The sequence below is a fragment of the Xiphias gladius genome, chromosome 6 (genome assembly GCF_016859285.1).
Source record: "Xiphias gladius isolate SHS-SW01 ecotype Sanya breed wild chromosome 6, ASM1685928v1, whole genome shotgun sequence".
NCBI lineage: Eukaryota > Metazoa > Chordata > Actinopteri > Istiophoriformes > Xiphiidae > Xiphias > Xiphias gladius.
Genome location: NC_053405.1, coordinates 15809564 through 15836106, shown reverse-complemented (window position 1 = coordinate 15836106; position 26543 = coordinate 15809564). Strand labels below are relative to the sequence as shown.

At 40.5% G+C, this 26543-nt stretch overlaps 3 protein-coding genes across 5 annotated transcripts; 1 reads left to right on the top strand and 2 right to left on the bottom strand.

Moving 5' to 3' along the window:
* Positions 1–3385: 3385 nt before the first annotated feature.
* Positions 3386–11556, bottom strand: timm44 (translocase of inner mitochondrial membrane 44 homolog (yeast)). Its single transcript, XM_040128236.1, has 13 exons — positions 11459–11556; positions 10840–10944; positions 10042–10245; positions 9834–9914; positions 9573–9722; positions 9199–9335; positions 8558–8643; positions 6921–7013; positions 6272–6396; positions 5930–5980; positions 5609–5698; positions 5079–5189; positions 3386–4221 (listed from the first exon to the last, which is right to left on the bottom strand). The coding sequence occupies exons 1-13, from the start codon at positions 11531–11533 to the stop codon at positions 4102–4104; spliced, it is 1428 nt and encodes a 475-aa protein (XP_039984170.1). The 5' UTR covers positions 11534–11556; the 3' UTR covers positions 3386–4101.
* A 288-nt stretch (positions 11557–11844) lies between these two features.
* hnrnpm (heterogeneous nuclear ribonucleoprotein M) lies at positions 11845–19930 on the bottom strand. 3 transcript variants are annotated; one of them, XM_040128232.1, is made up of 16 exons: positions 19587–19702; positions 18469–18650; positions 16757–16809; positions 16018–16025; positions 15715–15808; positions 15349–15603; positions 14895–15048; positions 14731–14780; positions 14588–14645; positions 13995–14102; positions 13839–13907; positions 13414–13482; positions 13211–13312; positions 12490–13079; positions 12343–12394; positions 12081–12244 (listed from the first exon to the last, which is right to left on the bottom strand). In XM_040128232.1, the coding sequence occupies exons 1-16, from the start codon at positions 19700–19702 to the stop codon at positions 12081–12083; spliced, it is 2124 nt and encodes a 707-aa protein (XP_039984166.1). The 3 variants fall into 3 exon arrangements, with proteins under 3 accessions (XP_039984167.1, XP_039984168.1, XP_039984166.1); XM_040128233.1 differs by lacking the exon at positions 13211–13312 and having other exon boundaries at positions 11845–12244; positions 19587–19930; XM_040128234.1 differs by lacking the exons at positions 16757–16809; positions 19587–19702 and having other exon boundaries at positions 11845–12244; positions 13414–13484; positions 13838–13907; positions 18469–18570.
* A 417-nt stretch (positions 19931–20347) lies between these two features.
* On the top strand, positions 20348–26308 carry dmap1 (DNA methyltransferase 1 associated protein 1). Its single transcript, XM_040127663.1, has 10 exons — positions 20348–20798; positions 21198–21289; positions 21908–22103; positions 22291–22449; positions 22572–22739; positions 23001–23186; positions 23575–23646; positions 24345–24417; positions 24835–25184; positions 25610–26308. Exons 1-10 carry the CDS (start codon positions 20703–20705, stop codon positions 25667–25669), a joined length of 1452 nt encoding a protein of 483 aa, XP_039983597.1. The 5' UTR covers positions 20348–20702; the 3' UTR covers positions 25670–26308.
* The last annotated feature ends 235 nt before the right edge of the window (positions 26309–26543 follow it).

The following is a 26543-nucleotide window of genomic DNA, read 5'->3' as shown; positions in this document are numbered from 1 at the left end:
ATTTAATGGCATCACTTTGAGAGCTTTTGCAGTCAATGATATTTGCTCTTATGCTATATTGTCTTTTTTTTTTTTTACAGTTTTTTGTACATTGTTGTTTGGTTTCTGAATTAATTTTGAAAAACAGTCCAGAAATATATTGTCCAGGAGACAATTTATGAGTGTGGGAATCCTTTTAACATCATTTAACAGACTTTTAAAAAAGTTTGATACATTCTAAATAGCTTCTTCTATATTGATAATGTTTTATGACGTGTATTTCTCTTATTGTGGAAGTTCTTCTTTCTTGAGCTGTTGTCACTCTGCTTGTTCTCTGCTGCAGCTGCCAACCTGGATCCCAGGCCACAGTGGGATGTCAGCACTCACCCGTCAAGTGAGAGAGCCTACGTGACACTTCTGCCCTACTTCCTTGGGACTTGACCTAGCATCACTTCTGTGTGTCTGTGTGTCTGTGTGTGTCTGGAGAAAGACATACAATATGCATGTGAGAGTAGCCCCCAGTCGACCAGCTGCAAGACTGGTACCTTCTTTGCCCTTCAGACAGTGACGTTTGTATTCTGTGTATGTTAGAAAAAAGTATCCCTGTTGAGTTCATGTCACAGAACTATTACTCGTGTGTACATGTGTGCATCCCACTTAAGCATGGTGTGTACAAGTGTGTAAGTGGGTGTATGTGCTCTTGTGTGAGGGCCAAATGTCCTTAGTCAGTAAAATCTGGAAAAACCTTCAAAGGGAAAGCATATTTGTAAGTCCTCCTTTTGAAAAGTTTGTTTTTGGTTATTTCTAGGATTAGATTTAGAGCTTTTGAGGACAGGGTCTATATGTCTACAGTTACATCTAGTAGGTTAGGCACTAAAAGTTGTCCTAAGGTTAAAGTTAGTTTTACATTAAGGGATTATTTGGGAGGGTGGTACTTTACACCTTTAAGCCACAACCTTAAAACCGGTTACCGGTTTTAAGGTTGTTCCTGAATACAAATACAAATTTTTGTTTATCCTATTCAAGTGAATGGGAAAGTGGCCACAGACCTTTGGACCCCACTGTATACTTTACAGTGCTAGCAACCATTTTCCAATCCATAGCTTTATAGATTGCTTTCCTACCTACCAGTCATCCACTGGTTTTAGTTTACAGTTGCATTTCATTACACTATGTAATTTTAAAAAATTATTATTATTGACTTATTTTGTCAAATGACAATTTTATTATGTCCTAACACTGTCTCATGTACATCAATACCTACTCGATCATCATAGCAGCAGCCTCTTAAAGACAAGAAAACACCAAATTGATTATTTTTTTGACACTTTTTACAGTGTCCAGGTTTAGTTAGATGTGTCAAGGTTTGATATTCTGACAACATACCCACATGCAAGGATTTGTGTAAGCAGCAACAAGAAACAGTTTTCAAAACAGCTGCAGCTGGAAAATTGCACCGCCAGGCAATGATATACTGTAACGTTAACAAAACCCAAAGGTGACTAAATATTTAGTGTGATCGATTACCTTCAGCAAGCAAATTAACACACTCTGCAGGCTCATTATCACACTGCTTTGGGGGAATGTAAATCTGTCTAAAATCAAATCAGTTCAACGGCTGTGATGCAAACTCACAAGCATGTAAGATCTTCTTTTGGTCAGCAGGTGTCTGACGGGATCCAGCTGACCACCGCCAACAGTTGAGAATTCTCTGGGATGGCTCCTCTGTATACCTGTGTGAAGAACAGTGTGTGTGTGTGTTGGGGGGGTATATTCTGAGCAATGAGCACTACATTGGGGACCTGCAACCTCAGCACAGCTCAGCAACAGAGAGGATCCATCATCCAGGACAGCGCTGGAACAGTGGAGCTGCTGGTCCACATGTACAGACAGACATACAGCACACATGCAGGCATACACAACAAGCAGGCTTGTTTATAAGCCACCCCCTACCTTTTCACCCAAGGCTACTGTAATCGATCCTTCTGTATGAGCGCAGGCCAGTCCAAATTCACGTGCCACTGCACGCTGCTCTGCATCCCACCATCTTTACTGAGCTGACTGCTGCCACAGATGATGAACAGCAACTGTGGTGTGATCACACCCTTTCATGTGCTCTCTACAGAAAAGCATCTCAGACACAATGTACTGTAAGTGAAGTACACAGTCTGATGAAGAGCAGAGACTCTCCAGGGGGATCCAGCCCTGTATCTGAGAGATTTGCTCTTTGATGAAAACTAACACATAACCATAGGGACATTAAAGGCCATGTCTGAAGATATAGAAATGACATGACATTTTAAAACAGACCAAAACAAGTGTACAAAAGCAGAGTTATCAGGCTGATTGCAATTCTGACATTTTAATTGAGTTGCTGACATCTTACAGTGGAAATGGGCAAAGGAAAACGCAACTATATGATTTCATGTTGGCTTGATGATAGAAAAAAGGCTCAATGTGATGCAGCTTTGTGTGTAATCTACATTCTCTGAGTTTATATAAACTATCGTCTGCAACTAATCAGAGGTGCACTAGATGCCAACACAAAATGAAGAAATCTGTACTTAAGAAAGACTTGTAATGAGGTCTAGTTGTGCATGTTATAGATCCAAATGACTTGTCATTGTATATTGTATATTTACCCACCCTTCCAGCAGTTTTTTAAGGACACGTAGACAGTGTCAAACACTACCCACAATCATCCTGGACATGTCACGACAAATGTGACACATCTAAGAGATTATTGGTGAGATTTGGCTGCCATTTAGCCTTTGCAACCCCCATTGTTTTACATGTCCAAGAGAGGAGATTTTGGTTGTTGACTGTAGGGCATTTGGCTCTTTTTGACAATGGCACACTGAACACATGTAGCGGTGACTTATGACCATTCCCAACAATGAAGGTCAAAGGATATGTCACTAGAAAACAGTAAAGATAACCAGGTTGCTATTATATTATTGTTGATGTCGGTGAGACCTAAAGCTGAAGGTACACTGACATAACATTAACACTAATGTGAGTCCATTTTGGTCATGGTAACAGATCAGAAAAATCTGACCAGACCAAGACACCCACCAGAATGATCATGTTCAGGCTCAGTGATTTGGTGTGTACCTCGCTAGAATCAGGTTTATTTTACATAGGCAGCTAAACTTCACTCAAAGCAAATTAGTGCTCTAGCTTTGCTCTGAAAATTTAACTGTTAAAAAAATAATATAAATAAATCTCTCAAAAGGAGCATTTTTCCCAAAGGAAATATTATCAAAAGCACAGAAATCCCACTTGAGGATTTAATTTTAAAAAAATAATTAGCAACTGCCCTAGAAGGAATCACATGATATCCTCCACATCTGAAGGCAAGCTTAACCATTTGCGGGAGAGGTAAAAATATTTGCAAAATGTCTGCTAGTGTGAAAAACAGGGGTCATCTTTATTTTTCATAATAAATATAGACTTTCTCACAGTTTAACAATTACATTGGACAATTATCATACAAACAAGGGTCAAGGAGAGCACTGATTGTCTACATAACCAACAACCACCAAGATAACGACACCTCAGAGAGGAAGAGAGAGTAAGAGAGACTGGTTAAACAGAGGAAGGTGGCAGAGATGTCTGAGATTTTCAAGACTAACCTGAAGTGAAGGGGCTTAGGCACAAATCTAATCCCTTAATTTCCACATGTTCTTCTTTCATACCCATAATAAAAGAGCTGAACCTAAGTTATATAACTTTGTTTATCCAGCAACAGCTATCCTGCACCATACAGATTTAATAAATGGACAGCCGTGCAGGCATTGCAAAAAGTACAGTTGATGACAGTTGTTGATAGTCTACCACCCCCTAGTGTGAGCCAGAGGAATAGTGTCAAGCGTTCAAAGAAAACTGTAGGGACTGAACCCAAAGCCAGTGTACTAAAAAAGAGACAGTGAAGAACCAAGCGTTAAGCAGCACTTCTCCGCGATGTTTCTGTTGCGAATTTGAGCCCATGCCCCACTTGTCTGTCCCTCATCTCCACGTGCCTTGCTTTCCCCCCACTTTCTTCCAAGCCAGCTCCAGGGCCTGTTCAGGTACAGTATGCTCTCTCCCTTGGTGAGTGTGTTCTGTGCACATCAGAGAGTCTTAGAGGATCTGTTCGGTGCTGGATGCAGAGATGTCAAGTAGTCTCCAGGCAGCATATGGGTTGAGCTCCTCCTGGTCCCGACATAAAGCCCACACATACATCATCCGGAGCACTTTTTCCTGGCGAAAGAAAAACAGAAGGTTGCTCTTATTCTTAACCATTCAATTTTTCTTAATCACTGTAAAAACAGGGATGACAAATTCACATTTTTTTTTTTTGACAAACCAATTAAACATCTATTTTATGGTTATGTTAGCCTTATCGAAGCCATGTTGAGTTTTATAAATTTGTCTGCCTGACACTGTTTACAGAGAAAGAACTAGTGACAATGATCCCAAAAGCTACCCAGAGTAACTGCTGACATTATTTTTGAGTTAGCTGTGCCCAGTCAATACCCAGATGTTTCCTATGTATCTAAAACCACGAAAGTTTGAAAGCGGAAAAAGATTTTAAAATCTGTGGCTAAACAAACAGTAAGAAAAGGGAAGCTGGGTATTAAGTCCATAAAGGCAGAGTCTATTATTTAATGCCAAGACATTAGGATTCAGATAACAAAACTCAGAAAGAACAGTATATACACCATCAATCCTCTGGCAGTACTCTTTTCGTCTGAACACTGGGCAGGTGCCAACGGCATGGTACTGAGTGGACACCTTTTTACCAATCATAGGTGTCCCTGAGGAGCCCTGAGTGGACAACATAGCTGCTTTACAGCCCATAAAAGAGTAGTCTGGGTCCTGGGTCTAAATAAAAGCCATGCCCAAACAGTAGAAAGTGGCTACAGTGTCTCACAACATTCTCTTGGTGCCACATTTTAAGACATTTGTGATTATGACAAAATGCCAACTAAAGCTTTGTATTACTTCTATAAGATTACAAGGCAAGATGCCAAATAATTTACATTTGATGTGTTTTAAGATGCTTTTTACTTTAATGATATGGTAGATCAAAGACGGTTTTCTTACTGGTTACTTACAGGGTCTCCCTCTACAACTTCTCCTTTGGTGTTTCGGATCACCATGACTAATTGAGCCTGGAAGGTGATAATCAATACTGGACCCTGTTCCATCATCTTCCCCATGGCCAACTGGAGAAGAAGATACATATATATACTTTACTGAACCAACAAACACAATTTTTTCATAGCATTCAAGTATTAACAGAGTTATTGTGGCTTATTTATTGTGTGCAGATCAACGTATACACTCTAACCCCAAATCGACAATAATCATTGTGCATTAAAAAAAGGTCCTAACTGGCTATCTGTTAGTGTTGTTGCTATTCTCATGCAGGAAAACAAAGCAGGTGCAAAGTCAATTAAAAAAGAGAGAAGAGTAGGACAGGTAGCATCTACTCATACTTGTTTATGACAACTTATGTTAATTAATTTTGCTTGTTAAAAAATATTCCAACCACTAACTATCATTTAGATTACTAGCTATTGGCATGAGGCCAAGCCTTAATTTCAGCTATAAATCTTGTGTGGTGTAGTCTGGTGTCACTTACATCAATATTGTCAATGTCCAGGATCTTAGAGTGGAACTGAAGTCCCATGGCCTTGGCTTGCTGAACTGGGTGTGCCAGCTGACTGTATGTCTACACACCCAGTAAAGGAGGAAACGAAGATAAGATAAAATTACTACTACACATTTAATGAAGACCTACCCAACTGCAGCCAAAATGTGCACAACTGTTAATCAAGGGACAAGATTGCTACAGTATGTGGTCAGTCTAACTACTGGCTTCACATGTCAGTCCTGAAAGAAGCATATAGCATCTATGTTTCAACAACTCAAGCTCAGAGTCAGTGTGTGAGAAAGGTCGTACCGCTTCATAACACCAGTCCTTCAGTATCTCCAGCTCCCCTCTGATCATCGCCTGCACGAAGACAGAACAAACACAGGCTTAAAAAATACGACGACAACTTCCGGAATACATTCGTGAGGATACATCAAGATCTAATAACGTATAGTGCTGTAGGTCAACCTGCTTTATATGTGTATTTAAGTTAGATAAATTTGTGAAGTTATGTTCTCACTTTCCACAGGGTCAAAAATCCTAACTGTATCCACTGAAATTCAGTGTTGACAAAAATAAAAAATTTCTTGACAGACACTCTGGTTTGAGTCTTAAGAAGCTGGTATCAGCACTGTTTGCAGTCCAATATACCTCCAGTATATTGGGGATGATATCTTGTTCACACTGCTTGAGGAAGGAATCTTTGTCAAAGGAAGGGTCAGCCTTCAAAATCTCTGTTAGTACCTCGGACATCTCCGTCTTAGAAAACAGTCCGCCTAAACACACATGCACATGAGAAACATAGTTTAAATGTAAAAAATTTTTATTAAAACCCCAAAAAAAAAGCTGGAGCAAACACTCTAAAGTAGAACAGACTTGGAAATGAATAGTTGAGGGACGTGACGTGGCTAAGTAGTTACATGTAGTAAAGAAATTGGGACAAAAACAAAGTGTTACATTTTCTTACATTACCTGTATTTTTCTAAAGTAAACATGCTGGGGCCAGCTGACACAAATGACTTAAACTGTCAATATTTCCCCCCTTATTTAAGATTTGCATAAAAATCCTACAATAATTACTAATGTAGAAATAATATACAATAATATACATCTACGATTGGGTCCAAAAGTCTGAGACCACTTTCCCATTCACTTGATTGGGAAAGTGGTTTCAGACTTTTGGACCCCACTGTATATGCGCCTATAGACACTATGAAGCACATAAACCATTTTTATCTTCTTTGTTCAAGCTTGAACAGACCTCTCAGTTTTATTAATGATCAAACCAGAGTTCTCTCACCTATGAGGTTGGTCATCTTGTCTGTGACAGCACGAGATGCTCTGATAAAGGCATTGTCACTCTCATCATACTTCATCTTCATCTCAAAGAACCCTGCAGTGAACACAAGAATGTGAGTAAGTCAGATTTTAAGTTGAAACCTGAAGCTTCTGTCTCTTCTGTACACACAAACACAGAGAGATGGAAAAAAATAATTTTCGTGGATCAGACAATCCATTCAAATTCATAGTAAGTTCATATACAGAGGTTAGACATCATTTTTTGTAGCAGAAACTGGAATTCCCACCAGGCCTGCTGCTTGGACAACGTGAGGAATGAAAGGGCTAAAAACTGAGGCTCAGCAAAAGTCTGCTGTTACTGCTGTGTGACTGATGAATTATCATATGATCCAAAAGCATATCTTGATAAATAAACGTAAACACAAGCTCACTTCTTTTTAGTCTTCTCACAAAGAAACACACACACACACACACACACACACACACACACACACGTATTTAGCAGAGTTGGGCGTTGGTGCACAACTTTCCCACTGGACACCATTACCCATCACCCCTGCAACAATCAACAGCTGATGTACTGGGGTTCAAGTGGCAGTGGAGTGGGGGCTTCATGACCCTCTGCATTTTGCATCTAAAAACTGCAGTCTTCTACTGAAGTAAATAAAAAGCTTTTAAACACAACACAGGCCAAGTGATGCCACTAAAAAGCCGCAGTGGTGTGCTGCAGGTGGGCTGTTTTATGCGGTGCAGGACAATGTCCAGGCACAGGTAATCAGTGAATGAAGCCACATATTGCCCAGCTCTATTGGAGTTACAGAGAGTTATTGTTTTCAATCAGCTAAAAAAAAAAGTCATCACTGGTTCAACGTCCAAACCTAATATTTAAGTCAGAGTAAAAAGTGCTAATACTGCCTCACTAGCTATGGAAATCTAGATAGCTGCAAATCTGTTAACTTCGAGCAATATGTAACTATCTATCTATCTATAACTCTAACCCAGGCTTTTTTTTTTAACCAGTTGAAACATTATTGATCATCAACATTGTTTCCCCAGCTAATGTCCATAATATTGACTAAATCAACCCTGTGATGTAAATTTATAAAGCCCCTGTTTTGCAGACTCCACTTAATCCCATAGCAGCACCCTCCATTAATTGGCTCCTTCAGCAAATGCTTATTAGTGGAGCCTCATAATCTATAAGGTCAGTAAAGTGTTCACCATCCAGACCCAGGCACAAATTTATGTTGCATATGTTGCATTTGTCTTAACACTTGGATAACGTTTCTATAGATTCATTTATCTAACCAGAGCTGTGTAACCTTCAACAATAGCAGCAACACATGCAGGAGAAAGCTGAATGGCATGGATTCCCCCAAATCCTCACAAACTGTTAAACTAGGCCCGCTGTGTAGTTTAAGTCTGCTATTAAATAGATGGGTTCCCCATTCAATTTGTGCCTATTTTCCCACTCAAAATTGCATAATTAAAGCCTTTGATTTTATGCTACTTGGATTGGACTCCATAATACATATCAGCAATGGAGAAATGCTGGTATGCTCAATAAAAGTACACTGTAAGTCAGCAGCCAAGGATGCAGACACAGACAGAAAGACCCAGAGGTGAGTTATGTCTTACTGTTGAAGACCACATTGTTGTCTTTGAAGTCCTTCCACTGCTGGTACCATTTTGAGTCCTTGTGAAGCACCACACCCATAGCTTCCCTGAAGAACACACAAAAGTAAAGCTTGGAACGGCAGGCTGAGGGACATGGGTGTCACAGATGGCATGCTGCACTCATTTTGACCATCATATTTAACCATTTTAACCCAGGAAGGGTAATGTGGCGGTATGACAGCAAGAACGATAAACTAAATGTAAAGGAAATACTGGTAGTAATAGGGTTCAGCTCTGAGAAATGTTATTGCTATTCCAAATCACAGTAAAACCACTCACAAGTTTCTCTTCTGGCGAAAAACACTAGAGATCAGTTTGCTTATCTCTGCAAACTTTGATTCCTTAACATTAGTTGTGATGAAGTTGGGTGAACTTGGTCGGTTCAGAAATAATATTGTATATACTGTATATAAATAATACTATCAGAAATAATACTGTGTGAAAATCTTAAATGGTTAAGTCTGTCTCCGGTTACCTGACCAGATGCAAGTCTGGAAGGATAGATTAGAAAGTGTGAGGCCATATGAGTGGTACTAGCTATGTCTGAACCTGAGAGGTGTTCGCATCTCAGTATCAGGTCAAAGCAGAGGGCACTCACGTACTCGTTGGCCTCGAAGACCTTGCTGTCGTCCCCTGCTCCCTTGGAAGAGAACTCACTCCTCTTCCTGAGTCTTGCAGGAGGCCGATAAGGGCCAGTGTGACCCAGGTCACCAATCTCTTTCTTCACACTCTCCATGCCCTGAAATTAAATAAATAAGTAGAAGACAAGAAAAGAATATTCAGGTTTGTCATTTTCAGGGCAACCGTTTGTCATTACTGTAACTTCTTTTTAATAGTACATTACTTACTTAATATTCACCTCCAGTCTTACAATGAGACCCTTGTAAGTACTGTCTTACATCAAGGGGCTGAGGATTAGGTTTTCACGTGTACGTATCTTAACTTCTGGAGCATAGAGAGTAAAGTGACTCCATACCTGAGATATTGCTCTGAACGCACCCGTCTTCCCCAACATCTCTCCGCTCTTAGAGACAGACTCTGCAGAGGTCTTAGCTGTTTTGGCTGCTTCCTCCATTCCCTCCTTGATTTTCTTCCCAATGTCTGTTCGACTGACCTCTTCTATCCCCTGTCCACACACACACATTGTAAGGTTTGATGTATGAACTTGAACAGCATTTCTATCATATGACAATCAAAAAGGAAGGCTGCATCTGATTGAGATACGTATCACATTTACCTCTTTAACCGTCTCTGAGATGTTTCCCAACTTCTTCCTGAGAACCTCGGAGGTCTTCACTGTTTCAGACTCAATAGTTTTCTGGGGAAGAGACAGAGGGGAGGATCATTGGTTTAAAAAAAAAAAATGCAGACCTAACACTTGTTTTTCAGAAGAACATGGGTAGAAATGCTACAGTTTTGTGCCTGTAGTGTGGCCATATACTAACATATTTCCTTCGTGCTTGTTTTAATGCGTCTGACTCCTCCAGTTTTTTGGCCTCTTCCCGGAACTTCCTGATGTTTTCTTTCATTTCCTTGTTCTTGTTTAGCTCCTGCTTCAGGTTGTCCAGAAACTCCCCCAGGAAACCTTTTCTGCCACCACCTCTCTCACCTGACAAATACCTAACTTGCAGAGGGGGTGACCGAGGCACCTGGGTGATATGAAACAGAAACACCACATTTAATAAGTGCATGTCTAGAACATGTCTAGAGGAGTTCAGTTACACTTGAATTTATGTTCATAGTGTTGCTTATGTGCTCAACCCCAGGACGAGTAGAAGTAAATGTTAAAAAACAAGTGTAATAACTTGCAAAGAAAGTGGGAGCACCTTAGAATGACATATATGCAGCATAGTAGATTTTATTTGAAGATCTATATAACAATAACAATGGTGTTATGGTTGTCATCTTCTTCAGGTCTAAAAACATCAACCGAAATGTCTTTGCCGCATATCTATAACTCTAAAATGCTCTTTTTTTGCTAGTTATTGTGCTTGTTTTCTACCTAAAGATTTAAAAACAAAATGTGTTCATTTTTCTAGTTAAAAACAGAAAGTGACTTTACGTCTGTCTTTTTGAATGCAAACAGAGGTGAGGTTTGTTGAAGTTGAGAGAATAATCCAAACTAAAGTCAGGAGTCCCCTCTACAGAGGAAGGCAGATACTGATACCCAGTCTGCAAAGTACAGCTTCAACAAAACCAGAAAGAAGCACGACAGCAGCTCAGCTTATGTCGGGTGAACGTACCTGTGAAGAACTTGTGAGGAACCCACGTATCCTGTAGACATTGGGTCTGTTGTGAAGTAGCAGGTAAGAGGAAGGGAATGCCACTAAGCCTCTTCTCACACATATCTGAGGAGGAACACAAACTCAGCCTTACACTTCAGTAGACTACTCAGGTACTGACAATCAGGTTAAGAACAAACTCCTGAACTGTGCATGAAACTGATAAATTACTTCTGCAATGCCCTTTGTAATTATTGTAGTTCAAATGTCGGCATAAAATTATGATAGTCACTTTTGAAGAAGCGGGATTACAGATATGATTTAGTATACAGACACCCTGTTCATTAGAAGACATCGTTGAGAGTTAGAACATGTAGCTACCAAAGTTGTATTTTACTTGGCAAATGTTTAATTTCCCGACGCTGTCCCGAGCCAGAGTCCAAACACCGGCTAGACTCCTGAACAATCAAAGAGCTAACTCAGCTAGCTAACGCCACATTAGCAGCCTGATTAGCAAAGCTCGTGACATTCACCGTCAGTAGTTAAACTGACAGTTCAAAAATCCCGTTCGAGTTCTCCCTTTATTATCCCGCAGTGTTATAAGTGCTGATACTTCAAACAAAATGTTTCAAGCACTCACCTGGTAACACTGACACAAGGGGGACGCCATCTTGAATGTAGTGCCTATGACCTTCTTCCGGTGGTGACCTTCCATGTCTACGGGGGGAGGGTCTTCAGGATCACATGACACCTCCAAAGTATAATCTCCATTGTGCGATTGTTTGCCACATGCTCTCTTCAAAGTCAGCACCATGACTATAGTATTTAACAGTACTCAAATTTTATTGTGACAAAACGAGTATCACAAGAGGGCTCCAACCTGATCTCACCAGAAAGTCCACTATAGTCTCATGCAGTGCAATAACACAAAAGCCAACAAAGCATTTCAAATAGAGGTTTATTTATCAAAACACCTTATAGAACAAAGGCAATGACAGGTGAAACATGACAGAAAAAAAAAAAAAAAAAAAAAAAAAAGTTTAAAATTTGGTCTCAAAAAAAGTAAAATTTAACTAAAACACTTCCACTGTTACAAATTACTAACTAAAATAACATTTGCACTGTTACAAATATCTAACAAACCGTGTGTGTGTGTGTGTGTGTGTATGTATATATATATATGAATAAATTGAAGAGCAATTCAGATGATCTAGAGGTTTAGGACAGGGACTAAATTAAATGTCAGATGTAACACAAATAACTTATGCATTCCTATCAATCCTAACATCAATCTCTCTTCCATTCAGCCGGTAGCCGTTCATTGTCCGGCAGGCGCGCTCAGCAGTTTCAGGGTTGTCAAAGCGGACCACACCACAGCCCTTGGACTTGCCGTTCTCCATCTTAATGTCAGCATACTGGACCATGCCTGCAGAAGGAAGAAAACCAGTGTTAGAATCATCTTGATATGAAATAGCAAAAAAAAAAAGAAGTTAATTTTATATTAAAAACTACGACCACTCTTACCACATGTATTGAAGGTATCCTTCAGCATTTTCCAGGTGAAGTCAAATGGCAGCTAAAACAAAATTCATTCAAAATTGATTAAACTCATATGTGAGAAGATACTGGGCAAATGACTTAAGCTGAACTATCCTGTAGATAAATACTCACATTTCTGACAAAGATCTGGCATCCCTTCCTGACATTTCCTCCCCCGGTTCCAGGCCCTCCAGTTCCAGCTCCTCCGAAGGAATTTCCCCCAAATCCTCGATCAAGGTCAGCAGAGCGATCAAACTGGCCACCAACACCTCCAGATCCCATCCGGTCCATGCCAGAGCTCATGCGGTCGAGGCCACCCGAGGGGAAGCGGTCAAGTCCTCCAGCGGAGCCCATGCGGTCAAAGCTGCTGGACATTCTGTCAATCCCAGTGTTGCCCATGCGATCCATATTCATTGGGGAGCCAAAGTCCAGGCCAGAACCCATGCGATCCAAACCAGACGGGCCTAAGCGATCAAACCCAGCTGGGCCGAGGCGGTCCATGCTGGAGCTCATACGGTCCAGGCCAGGTCCTAGCCTGTCCATACTGGGCCCCAGCCGGTCCATCCCTGAGCCCATCCGGTCAAACCCAGAACCAAGCCTGTCCAGGTCAGACACGCGGTCCATCCTGTCCATACCCATCCGATCCATCCCTGTCATGCGGTCCATGCTGGCTCCCAGCCGGTCCATTCCAGAGCTCATGCGGTCCATACCGAGGGAGTTTCCTAAAAAAGTGAGTAAACAAAAGAAAATAAAGGTTACATCAACTGCCTCAGCTGAAATAGGCATTACGTCTGTTGAGGCTTCTCAGAGTACTTATCACAGGAATTTCAAGCAAAATCCTGAAAATACGAACCCATTCCTCTTTCAAAGGAGTCTCCAAAATTATTGCGAGACATTCCCATTTCATTTCGCCCAAACTCCCTGTCAAAAGCACCACCAATCCCACGGTCCATCTCTGACAATGCAAGAGATGAAACCATTAGAAGTGTCCAGCAAACGTGAAAGTCATCCACGCTTGCTTTGGAGTGCTTAGCAAGTCTCAAAACGTCTCCTTACCGTTCATTCTGCCCATCCCTGAAGAACCAAAACGATCCATGTTGTTCATTCCTCCAAAGTTGTCCATTCCTAGAAAAGAGAGGAAAGTCTTAATACAAGAGGACACAACCAGAAATGTATGGACAGGCTTGGTCCGGAAATCTGACGCACGAGGCATGATGCTTAATATATAAAAGTGAAGACTTATACAAATTCCAATTTGCTGTGGTTTCTCACTATAAAAATGCTTATAATGGCACTTAACTTCCTGCAAATGTTTCCCAGTAATATTTTAGGGATTTGAAGAACATTTTCCATGAATTTTTAGAAATGTTTTTTTTATGTGATACAGTTAGAGGAAGCAGTGAGTTTGCTCTAACAGCAAACGTGGCAGTTGACATAAATACAGCGAGGACCCCAGCCACTTCCGAAGTTCTGGTACGTACCTCCTCCTCCTCCTCCTCCTCCTCCTCCCATACGACCTCCCATGTTGCCAAAGCCCATTCCATCCATTCCTATGAGTAAGGATTAATGATGAGCCACTGATTTCACTGGTGTCTGCTATTCAAGAGTTTAACAAAAACAACACCGCAGCAAGTTACCTCCAGGGCCCATGTTGCCCATTCCTCCACTGCCTCCTCTGTTGAGTTGGGTAGCATCAATGGGCTGGCCACCAGGCCCCAGGCCCAAACCAACACCACTCAGACCACCTGGGAGAAAATGGGTACAGTATTAAGATTACTTGGCTGCATAAATGGACTTATTCACAGTATTGCTATTCTCAGTATCAAGTGTACCACGATGAAATGTTCATTCAATATTGAAATGGTCTGCATGTCATAGAGGCCCCAATGGCTCCTAACAGGCCAGCCCATGTAAAGCACATAAGGCAATATTTAAGTGGCTAACAAAGCATCACTGTGTCTGCCAGTATATATTCCCTCTACACAAAATACAAAGAAATATCACAGATGTAAGTCTGCACCAAATTGAGGCAAGTTGATATAAATTTAACTGGAATAGGGTACTGTTTTAATGACATTTAACTACCCCAAAACAAGTGCCATCTAAGTGGCTTTAAATACAGACCTAGGACTTGTGCGAAAGTCATATAAAAAGTACTTTACGTAATATTTACAGTGCACTACTCTGTCTTAGTTTTCTTCACTGAGATAAAAATGAAGTGTAAACCTACGAGGAAGAACAGCAGCTCTGTCAGGTGGTCCAAAATCTTTGGGCAGGGACTTCTCATCCTAAAAGAAAAATCCACATGAATGCATTTACACTATGCTCTCAGATCATAATGCAATCCCATCTAGAGAGGTTTAGGCAACATACCAGTTTGACGTGCATGACCCTGTTGAACAACAGTTGCCCATTGAACATAGCTGTGAAGTTATTAAGGAAAATGTACAATGTGAATTAATTCTATGTTTCCCATTTATAAAAAAAAAAAAAAAAAAAAAAAATTCCAATCTGCCAACATTTTTCAAAAAGGATACAGACAGCTTGGACTGCTTCAATGGGCATATCAAACGTTACTGTGCCCATGCCTCTGCTTTTCCCATCCTTGTCCTCCAGAATATCAGCTCTCACCACCATGCCCGCCATGTTAAACACCTCTTTCAGCTTCTTCCAGCCCACTTTGTAGTCAAGCTATATGCAGAAGGAACAAAAAACAAAAAAAGTCATGCTAAAGTTTGACACAAATAGTGTGATTAAATTAATAGTTGCTGGCACTGTTAGTTATGTCATTAGTTGACCTATCAAAAAAAGTTTATAACGACCAATTAATTTGTCATGTCATAAAAACAAACAAGAACTAATGACATTTATTTACCGAGTACAGTTTTTCATATATTTATTTTCGTTCCCTCTCTTTTTTGATATCACTTAATTTCATACATTTGGATGTTTTCAGATAATAAAACAATGACAAAAATTTGGAAGCCTCACATTAGCCACAAAGACAGTGCTGCCAATCCTGCCAGCCTGGAGACCATGGATGATCTCGTTGGGGATGTTGGGGTTGTTCATCAGGCTGGGAGGAATGTTGACCATGGGGCCATTTGGTCCAGGGCCCATTCGATCCATGTTCATGCGATCCATTCCACCCATCCCTCCCATTCCCCCCATTCCGCCATGGCCTCCTGGAGGGCCTCCACCTTGAGCCTTATTGATTTCCCTCTGAGCAATCACACCATCAGGGTCCTAACAAAGCACACGAAAATATTGCTTATGCAAATCCACAACTTACATATTGGTCTGGTGGAAAAAGTTCACAAGTTGTTTTTTTGTTTTGTTAGTATTGCTGTGTCGTACCTCCTTCACTTTTAGGGGTCGTCCATTGAGGTTGTGCTTGTTTACCTTCTCCACTGCTTTCTTCATTAGCTCTTCAGTCCTAAACTCAACAACACTGACAAAAGCATACATCCATGAGAGCAATCAAACTCCTTAATTTTTATTTACTAACCCTTCCAATTGTCCTCAACATAGACACTAGTGCAAGTTTTTCTACATGGTTAACTTGAAATGGATTACAACATTTCAATTTTGTCAGTCGGAGAGGCACTGATGAAACCAATTGTACACAATGATAAATAAATGAAGAAAAAGACAACTTACGCACAACCCTTTGTTGATTGAAGAAATCATAACACGCCGCACCAAAAAGGAGTAAAGAACATTTCAAATTAGTTAAAGCAATAGATATAGATGTTTTACCTGACACAAAAATTAAGCAAAAACAGACAATTTCATGCACAATCAAAAGGTTCACCACCACACAAACCTACAGCCTTGGCCACAGCTCTGTGCTTCAAAATAAAATTACATTATTAAAGTCTCACATTTTTTCCCCAGTCACTAACAAATGCAGGCAAGTCTGGTGAATATAAAGAGTATTTTTCCAACATCCAAAGGGCAGAAAATCCACAGTGAGATAGGATTCCCGACTACTAAGATATTGGAGGTGACTTTTCCAGTAACGCAGTTCTACAGAAAGAGTTATATTTAACAACCATCTAACAGCCTTGTAACAACCTCTTGCAGACTAGATCCCTTTAGTTCATAGAGGAGCAAATCCGGCAACCAAAGGGACATTGTCATCTACTGCAATCCCACAGGATTGGCTACAAAGAAAGCTGAAAACCTGTTATAAGAGCATCGATCCTCCGGATGGCCTCAATACAGTGCCACAGACGACACCAAATAAAACACGCCTCCGGCATGTCACCATCTCACACACTCCACCAGGTTTCTGAATCTGAACAATTCCCAACAAGGAAAATAAAGAAACCAAAGCTGACAAACACAGGTTTGTCTAGGATTATTCATATTTTTATTTGTATGTATTTGCACTTACCCTCGATTTGCCTTCTGCGTCCATTAAGTGTTCCACGTACGTTACCTCACCCACTACAAATCAGATTCCAGAGACGACACACACCAAGGGGAGAGAAGCCGAGAGAACAATGGGGGTTTAGAGCAGAAACAAGTAGGGTGGCCGGTGACAGTGAGCTTGGACTGCCAGTCCTGAGCCTTCCCCCAGCACCGCAGCACAATATGGTACAGGTCTACAAAAAGCAAGCTTGGGTCTTTTTAGAAAAAATAAAGACTTCTTAGCCTGTCCTTGTTAGAATTCTCCCGAAGCACCAAAAGCAATAGACTGAGGACAACAACTATTGAAATGGCCATCAGCCTTCCTATTTGGATATAATGCCGTGCACACCACCTTCTATATGAAGATAATTAACCAAAGAATTTCAAGTCGTCAAAACCCATTCAATGCCTCAGCCCATTTCATTGCAAACCTGTGCAAACTTTGTCAAATGTCGCCATTTTAAACCCCAGGCTAATGCATCGATACATTTGCCCATCAGCTAAGCCTAAGAGGAAACCTACAGCTAGAAAACTAACCATAATGTTAATGATGACAAGCTCTTAGGGGACAGAAACTTCTCTAACTACAAACATGTTCGTAAAGTGGACCTTTTCCTGGAACGCACAATATCAGAATTTTGATTCAGCGTCGACCACAGCCACGCTTGCGTTTCAGATCACGTTTCTGTTCAACGATGGGGCATCAGTGACCAAACCTCTAGAGACAAGGACAGTGCATAAGAAGTTGCTTCATTTTGTAGACCTGTACCCCAAAGAAACCCCCAACGCATAGCTGTGCTTGGTACAACATGTAGATCTGCTGAGAAAACATTTGCTTGTCAAGGTCACACCTAAAAAAGAAAATGCAATTTAACTCCACAGTCAGTTGTCATAAAACAAATACCAGACACAACTTCTGAAAGAGGATTGTACCAATCTTGACACATGCTTTAATTTAAAGTAAATGCCAATTTAGTGCATTACTTATGGTTCATCTAAAGCTTTCAAATAACCATATGCGATACATAACGAAACAACTACTTTCACATGAGTAACAGCACATTAAAATCCATATTGTACCTTTAAGAGAAAGGTTTAAGCTAATACCTGCTGAAATTCAAGGTTGCTGCATTACAAATGATTTCGTTTGACATGTCTCCAAAAATTTGAACAATTTGTAAATCATGAGTGGACATGTTTTACTGTTTGTTACATGTTGTAACTGAGAACAACTCGTTCCTGGTTTCTGGACAAAATCATTACACTACAGCAAAGTACTGTATATTTTTTCATGCATTTCTATGAAAAAAGCATCCCGGTATGTCCCTTATGATTCCAAGCCACTGGACTTTCACATTAGTGCACCAGCTTTACACATGTACAACCTTCACTTCACAAAAACCACAAAAGGTTGTAGTAGTCTCAAGGGTGAATAAATATTCAGTCTAACATCCAGGTTCACAGCACTTGTGCAAGTCTGCAGCAACTCCTTGGTTGACGGACAAATAAGAGGGACCTCATCCAAAACCTTTTGTTCAAATAACTCCCACAAAGTCTCAAGCAACATTATACAACTTGAGTCCCTGCACAAATTCCCAAAAGCCCTTCAAAGCTGCAGTGGTCAAACAAAATGACCCTGGATCTTTTTGTCATGTCAAAAGTTGACTGAGTCAAGCCCTTATCCAGACACCTTACCTTTTTCTTTCATCAGGTCTTTGAGGGCTTGCCATTTCACATCATATGGGATGTTGCTGACAAAAACACGGTATCTTTTGTTCGCATTTCCATAGGGCTCGTAGCGCCCACCTCCACCTCTCTTCTGGGGCCTCTCCTTCCTGCTTGAATTGGAGTCATGCTTGGCTTTCCCATTCACTTCACTGTGTAGAGAATCAATTAATACAGTGAATAAGTGTGACGAGAGAAAAGAAAAGGAAAAAAAAAAAAAAAAAACACTTCACAAGAGCATATCAACTTTCTTTTACAGTTGAGTAAGACTCTCACCAGATTCTGAAAAATGAATCTCTAAACAGCTTTAGAAAAAAAAAAAAAAAAAAAAAAAGCTAATAGACAACGACGGAGGACACAGTTGCGAAAAGACGTTACAGCCAATGAAATCAAACTAAAAACATACCACCAATAGTTTTTTATGTGTAGCCTTTGCTCCTTTAGGAGGCCAAAATGAGGCCACTGTTGTAACTCAATCCAACAGGTTTCCTTTGTTCTATTAATGATAGAAACCCCTTCAACTAGATAAATATTTGAAGTGATAAAAACAACAGTTATCGATATTAATAACAACAGGTTAAAAAAAAAACGTTTTTAATTAGACACCGATACAATTGTTTGAACTGTAAGGACAATCCGCACTGCAAGTTTGCAATCCCGGGCGATTGGCTTTAAATCGCATGGCAAGGCCGCTCTTCAGGCCTGTTGCGGGCCTGCATTATATTGTCAGGCCCACTACGTTAATGCATGTCTAAATGTCAATTGCATGTCAAATTGCGAACAAAAGGAAGCATACCGATATTAACAAGTGGCTAACTAAGCGAACAACTAACATTAGGTTACTTGAAGTTGCGTTACGTAAAATGGACCGACTCCCCTTGTAAAAAGACGGGCCGCAAACACGCGCCACCTAAACGGCTACAACGACGGAATTTAATCAGATTGTCATCGTTAATATATAATTGCCTCATGTGGATACTACTTGAACTGTTTTCATTAGATAATGGTAAAACTACGGCATTCCCCTGGATCAGGATCATTAACTAGCTAGTAAGAGCCAACAAAGGACCATTGGTGAATGGCCTTACCCTTGCTGCTGAAGCTGCTGCTGCGGCGGCGGCTGCTGCTGCTGCTGTTGCTGTTGTTGCTGCTGCTGCTGCTGGCCTGTTTTCTCGGCAGTATTTTCGGCCTGCTCGTTGGACATCTTCCTATGCAGTTTAGTGTCTTCAAAAAAAAAAGAAAGACTGTGCTATTTTCGTCGATACTGACAAGTTGAGAGTTTACAAATGTGACCTTAATAGCAGATCTAACAGCTAGCTTCAATGGCTCCGCCAACCACTCTTGCGACACAAGCTACAGAAAATGGCGGAAGAGCAGTCCGTGACCCAGACTAACGGATGCTGGGAATTTTAAAAACAGCGACAGAATGGCCTACATCCGGTGTTTCCTTTCAAAAGTAAAGTTAGTCACGGTGCATAAAGGGATTTTCAGGATAAGAGTGTACAGATGCGACAAATATATTAAAACATAAAAACTAATGTCAAATAAAAGTTTATTTTTTGTGAGAGTGTGCTTGAGTGTTTTTAAGAAAATGCCGTTGTAAACGCCACAATTTGCTGATTGTTACTTATATATGCATCCTTTATTTTCTATTATCATACTTAATTTAGTCGATTTTGTTACTGTACATAAGTTAGTAAAGTGAAGGTTTAGTTCTTTTATAATTTCCTCAACCATGTCGGTGTCTTCAGCGTCACATTCAGTTGTAGAGGTAAACTAACACTTATTATTTTTATTTATTTGAAATTAAAATAAATAATTTCTGCAGTGCACCGCCAGACCTCACGGGGGCGAAACAAAGACGACATTGGGGCCGGAAGTGGTGTCGGTTCAGGTGGCCAGCTACTCACCTAGCCTTAACAATAGCTTGTGAATATTCGTTATTAACTATCTCTGTAGCTCTCACATATAGTAGAAACGTTCACGGTAATATTACTACATAAATCTTACAAAGTCGTTACTTGTCCGTTAGCGGCTCTGTGCAAAGTTAGCGTGGTTAAATATGATAATGTCAGCGTTAGCCTTTAGCTAGGAACGTATTCGTCGGATAGTAACGCTCGTTACTGAATGAGCGAATGTGAATGAATGAACAGTATTTACGCTTGACAGGCTGCGAGAAGCGTTAATTAACAACATATTAAGCCATGGCTACTGGTGCTGATGTTAGGGACATTCTGGAATTGACCGGAGGGGATAATGACGGTCCCATCAGCAAGAAAGACCTCATCAACTCAGATAAGGTGAGAATTAATCACAAAATAACCATAATGATGCCTATCTTAGTATTCACAACTTTCCTCAATGGTCTTACATTTAAAACTTCATTAGCTGTTGGGAAGATGACTTAAGGTTAACTTGGGCGCATTTATCCGGCCCTGAAGGGTCTGTAAACATCTCTGGACAACTGCTAACCTTAAACCTCTGCTCATACTTCAAACATGTAATAACTAATAGACTGTCTTTTCTGAAACTTTGATCAAGTATTCAGTATTCCAGTATTGAACAGAGTTGCTGCCACGTTTCGAAAACAGACCGTGCCATTCCTACAGCAAGAAATTGAGAAGATGATGATGTTATTTTGTGGTTGACAGTATTACCAACATATTTATTTAAAATGATTTCTCCATCACATGTCACAGAAGAAAACCAAGAAGACGACAGAAACGCTGACTTTCAAGAGACCAGAGGGGATGCACCGAGAGGTCTATGCTCTGCTCTATTCAGATAAGAAGTATGGTCTCCTTTTTTGAAATTACAAGTTTGTCTTCAATTGGGGCACTGAGTTACCCTTAAAGTTTGAATTCAAGTCATGAGAAATTGCCGCTTCAATTATTCGTAAAGCTTTTAAATTCCATGAGGAAGGGATCAGGATGAAAGTGAAAACTAGGAGTTTTTGTTACGCTTCCATAAATAGTAATTGTTCAGCATAATTCAGAAAAAAGAGGAGGAAAAATGACAACACTTTCAATTATTTTCATGTGTCTAAATCAGAAGCCATGACCGAAGAGGGTCAAGTGAGTGGTATGTTCCATGAAGCACTGGAAGGGTTTACGTTTAAGTCTCAATGAAAGGGAGAGCTTGTCAGTTGACCATTTTGCTGATGTTTTATTTGATGCCAGTCCTAGGGATTTTCAGGGCTGATATCTTCTTATACTGTATATTCCTATCACTGGGCCCTCTGATTTGGTACACTGCGAAGGTGTTTGCTTTTGTATGTTGTTTTTGTCACTTATGTGTGTGTGCTGAATACCCAGATTGATGTGGGAAGATTATGAACAGATAAAACAGATTTTCTTCATATTTAGTACCCTTACTTCAACAAAGACTTTTTTTTCCTGTTAATTTCCAGAGATGCACCACCTCTACTGCCCAGTGATACTACTCAGGGTTACAGGACAGTGAAAGCCAAGCTGGGTTGCAAAAAGGTGCGTCCCTGGAAGTGGATGCCCTTCACTAATCCCGCTCGCAGGGATGGGGCCATATTCCACCACTGGAGGCGTGTGGCAGAGGAGGGCAAGGACTACCCTTTTGCCCGCTTCAACAAGGTAGGGATGACTATAGTCTCTCTTTCAGTCTAATCACTCATGCAAGGCAAACACAAACAATGGGTGAATTTTTACGGCTACTCATCCTCTGTCATATCCTCTTTTTCAGACATGCTCACTTATTTCTCTTTCCAGTTACCTATCCTGATTCATTGTATTTTCTCTGTTCTTCTGCCTGCTTTCATAGACGGTGCAGGTACCAGTGTACTCAGAGCAGGAGTATCAGATGCATCTCCATGACGATGGCTGGACTAAAGCGGAGACAGACCATCTGTTTGACCTGTGCAAGCGCTTTGACCTGCGCTTCATAGTTGTCCACGACCGTTACGACCACCAGCAATACAGAGTAATCACTCAACTGACCTACAGTACTCACATTCTCTCTTGTTGAGGATATATTGTAAAAATCATAATCCTGTAAATTAAAGTATATATTTGTAGTAACGTTCTTCCATAAATGCTCTTCAGAAACGTTCTGTGGAGGACCTGAAAGAACGGTATTACAGTATTTGTGGTAAGCTGACAAAAGTCCGTGCGGCTTCAGGGACGGAGCCCAAGATCTATATTTTTGATGCTGGCCATGAAAGGCGTCGCAAAGAGCAACTGGAGAAGCTTTTCAATCGCACACCTGAACAAGTTAGTAACTTCCTCATTTGATTTGGATTCTTATGAAGTTGTTAAGCTTTCATACCATAGTCATTGCCCAGATAAGATGAGAAGCAACATGCCAAGCACAAGCCAGTTAAAACTGCAATTATTATTGCAATTATCAATTGTTAAAGACGAAAAAGTCAAACCATTCTAAATAAACATTATATTATTAATAGTGCCCAAATCTGTAAGATGTTTGCCAGCTTTTTAAATATAAAGATTGCGCTTCTCTCGTTTTTCCTGCAGGTGGCAGAAGAGGAATATCTTATTCAGGAGCTAAGGAAAATTGAGACTAGGAAGAAAGAGCGCGAGAAGAAGGCCCAGGATCTGCAGAAACTCATTAAAGCAGCTGACACAACCACAGAGTTAAGGCGAGCCGAAAAGAGGGTTTCCAAGAAGAAGCTACCACAAAAAAGGGAAACAGAAAAACCGGTATGATATGCACTCACACAGAAGGAGCAAAGAAAAGCACAATCCAAACATACGTACAATAAGAACTTTAAATAGTTTTTTATTATTGAAATGGCACAGCTTTCAACCACATAATGGTGCTTATTAAATGCAGTGGTACACTGATATAATTAAGATTCAGCTCGGTCTCAGTATTTTGTGTTCAACATTTTATATAATTTATAATGGAAGAGCTGTGTCTCAGAATAACTGTGGGAGCTCCTTGTCTCAGTTTATGAATCACTGTAAATGCCAGATTCATTCTATAATAATTGTTTTAATGTTTTTACATATTAAGGCCATCCAAAGTTCAGAGGGGCGTCATATCATGTCTCTCATCAGTTATTTATCAGTTATTCTTTTTCTTTAGGCTGTTCCAGAGACAGCAGGCATCAAGTTCCCTGACTTCAAATCAGCGGGAGTCACACTGCGCAGTCAGAGGGTGAGTATAGCTAGATCATACTGAGATATTAAATCTACGAAAAGAGTATTCTTCAACCTAAAACTTCACTGTGGCTTTCAAATACAAGTGAGGAACCTAAAACACCAATCTGAAAGAACAAACCTGAAACTACAGTAGTCAAGATAATCTCATAGGTCTGTAGCAAGAAATTGTATTTTTCTGTACTGTGCTGTTAAATTGATGTAAAAACATTAAAAGTCTTGATTTTTTTTTTTTTTTTTAAATTTCTTAGAAGATCAGCTAAGTTTTGTCTGAACAATTATTAATATCAAAAGAATTTTAGTGACTCTTGAACCTGCAGTTGATGTATGTGAAAAACCAGAGAGTCTGACTTTAGCTGGCTATCTCTCATTAGCACTGTGATGATTAATTCTGTTAGTGTCTAGCTAATATCTGTAAGATCTAGCAAGGAAACTCTAATTCATCTTCAAGACTGATGAGGAGCTGCCGCTCTCTATGGAAAATGCATTAGCGGGGCTAAAGAAGTAGAATGCCCCTCTAGCTAATCAGTCAGACAGAGTTCAGTGGATAAAGACATTTTGATCTGGCCTGTTGAAGTGCATTTCATACGAATTAAAAGCCCCAAGGTGGAGCTGTTTATCCTAATACCCCTGGCACCTTAAAAAACACCCTTGTGTGTGTTGGCGTGTCTCTCTGTGTGTCTCTTTGTGATTCAGATGAAACTGCCAAGCTCGGTAGGCCAAAAGAAGATCAAGGCCATTGAGCAGATCCTCATAGAGCAAGGAGTGGGTGAGTGTGAATAAACATTATCAGGCTGCTAACATTTCAAATATGAATATATATATATATATATATATATATATATTTTTTTTTTTTTTTTTTTTTAATAACATTTTTATAAAAAAAATAGATAATAGGAGAGTGTGGTAAGTTTGCACATGAGATTTTATTTCTTGACCAGCTCCACCTGGACACAGTAGTTGCATGCAGAACCTCAAAGATCCAGTGCTCATGTTGAAGTTGTCAGTAATCAGATGGCAGATGACACTCTTTAAGAGTGTCTTAAAGATGTGGTTTCTCATTTGCATTTGCCATACCAAGGATAATACCCACTGTATATCTACTGGGATAAACTGATTAGCAAGGCTTTGAAAAACAAATCTCATTTTTAATCATCTCTACCTTTGTGTCTGTCTGTGGATCAAGATCTTAACCCGATGCCCACAGAAGAGATTGTACAGATGTTCAATGAGCTGCGTAGTGATCTGGTGCTGCTGTATGAGCTGAAGCAGGCCCACAGCAATTGTGAATATGAACAACAGATGCTCCGTCACCGCTACGAGGCTCTACTGAAGGCTGGCAGTGCAGGTGGATGTGGAACTACAGGGGCAGGACTAGTTGCCGCACCGCAGGGTGGGGAACTCAATGCCACCAACAGCAGTTCAGCATCCACCACAGGGGGCGAAGTTCAGTGCTGGCCCAGTGTAGATGACATCAAGGTGGAAGCCAAGGAGCAGATCATCGATGTTGTAGGGGCACCGCTTACCCCCAACTCAGTAAGTCTGCAGAGCTTACACCCAGACTCTTCCAAATAATAACCAATAGTTATAAAAATATAAAAACACATATTTTTATGATTTAAAATGGACAAAAATGCGCATCAGGCACCTTCAGTCTGTAGCCAATAGCAGATATTTTCTCCCAATCACCTACTCGCCTACTGGCAGTGTTAACGAGTGGGAACCCAGTAAAGGATCCAGTCCTTTTCATTGCACTAGCAGCTCTTTGTGATTGGTTTGCATTCCTGTGACTTCCTGATCTGAGTAGGCAGTATGAACCTCTATTCAGAGTACATCTTCATAATAAAGATCTGTGCTGGTAGATAAAAACAAGCAACTGGTGACTCAGTTGTGTTGGTTGGAGACACCTGAGATTCCTCCTACAGTACACGCTTATGTGATTTTTGTGCATTACATTGCAGCGCAAGCGGAGAGAATCGGCATCCAGCTCATCTTCGGTGAAAAAGGTGAAGAAGCCTTGATGAGGATGAGAGCACCAGCTGGTATACTGTGGATATGCACAGGTTCTATGGTTGGACAAAATAAAGACAGTGGAGCAGAAAAATCATATGTCCATTCACGTAAAAGCACCGCTGCCTACACACATACACAACTTTTCATCTTCTAACCAGACCCCTCCAACCCCCTCCCCATCCGGCTCACCCAGCATCTTTGTGACAAAGGCAACAACTGAGTGACATTTCATTCCATTACTGCTCGTTTCCCTGCCTCCACCATTGCTCGGCTTCAGATGAGGCAAGATCAACTGTAAATTGCCAGGCTGAGCTAATCGGGACATTGGGAAGAAGGTGGGAATGACTGCGTAATTGAAATGAATTGGAATGAAAGAAGAGACTCTGTGAGTGGGAGGACCTCCAGCTGCAATGCTCATTTGACCCATCTGAAGGTTTTTTGTAGCCTAATCATGCCATACTGTTTACTGGAAATGTGTTTTTGTTTTAGCCTGTAGTATCAGCTCCCTCTTGACCCAGGAAAGAGATACTGCTTCCATCTGCTGCGTGTGTTTTATGTTGGACTCGTGGGGCTGATTTGTGTTGTTTGTCCTCAGGTGACCTTGAAGATGCTTTAGTCAGTGATTCAATAAACCTCATTGTATTTTTTTTCTTGCAGTGTTTCATGCATGTTTATGCCATAGGGATCCCTTTTACATTTCAAGCATTTACTCAGATGAGATCTTAACTTGGAGGTAATTAGTGTTGAATACACATTTGCAGAGGAAATTGTAGGATCATGACATTCTTACCTTACCTGTCATTTAAGTTAAGTGACAACTAATGACTTCATTAATATGATAATTAAGCAGTGATCATTCTTCAGTTGGCACAGCCACTAAAA

What these genes read in the sequence shown, in the direction of transcription:
- timm44 (XM_040128236.1), bottom strand. Translation starts at nt 11,533, where the DNA reads ATGGAAGGTCACCACCGGAAGAAGGTCATAGGCACTACATTCAAGATG. An exon ending in AAGGTCTTCGAGGCCAACGA is followed by an intron (nt 8,644 to 9,198) that starts GTACGTGAGTGC and finishes TGTGTTCTTCAG; the next exon opens with GGAAGCTATGGGTGTGGTGC. An exon ending in AAGTTGTAGAGGGAGACCCT is followed by an intron (nt 4,222 to 5,078) that starts GTAAGTAACCAG and finishes TTCTTTCGCCAG; the next exon opens with GAAAAAGTGCTCCGGATGAT.
- hnrnpm (XM_040128232.1), bottom strand. Translation starts at nt 19,702, where the DNA reads ATGTCCAACGAGCAGGCCGAAAATACTGCCGAGAAAACAGGCCAGCAG. An exon ending in CAGAGCTGCTGTTCTTCCTC is followed by an intron (nt 14,103 to 14,587) that starts GTAGGTTTACAC and finishes ATTTTCTCCCAG; the next exon opens with GTGGTCTGAGTGGTGTTGGT. An exon ending in AGGGATGGGCAGAATGAACG is followed by an intron (nt 13,313 to 13,413) that starts GTAAGGAGACGT and finishes TTGCATTGTCAG; the next exon opens with AGATGGACCGTGGGATTGGT.
- dmap1 (XM_040127663.1), top strand. Translation starts at nt 20,703, where the DNA reads ATGGCTACTGGTGCTGATGTTAGGGACATTCTGGAATTGACCGGAGGG. An exon ending in AAAGGGAAACAGAAAAACCG is followed by an intron (nt 23,187 to 23,574) that starts GTATGATATGCA and finishes CTTTTTCTTTAG; the next exon opens with GCTGTTCCAGAGACAGCAGG. An exon ending in CACCGCTTACCCCCAACTCA is followed by an intron (nt 25,185 to 25,609) that starts GTAAGTCTGCAG and finishes ATTACATTGCAG; the next exon opens with CGCAAGCGGAGAGAATCGGC.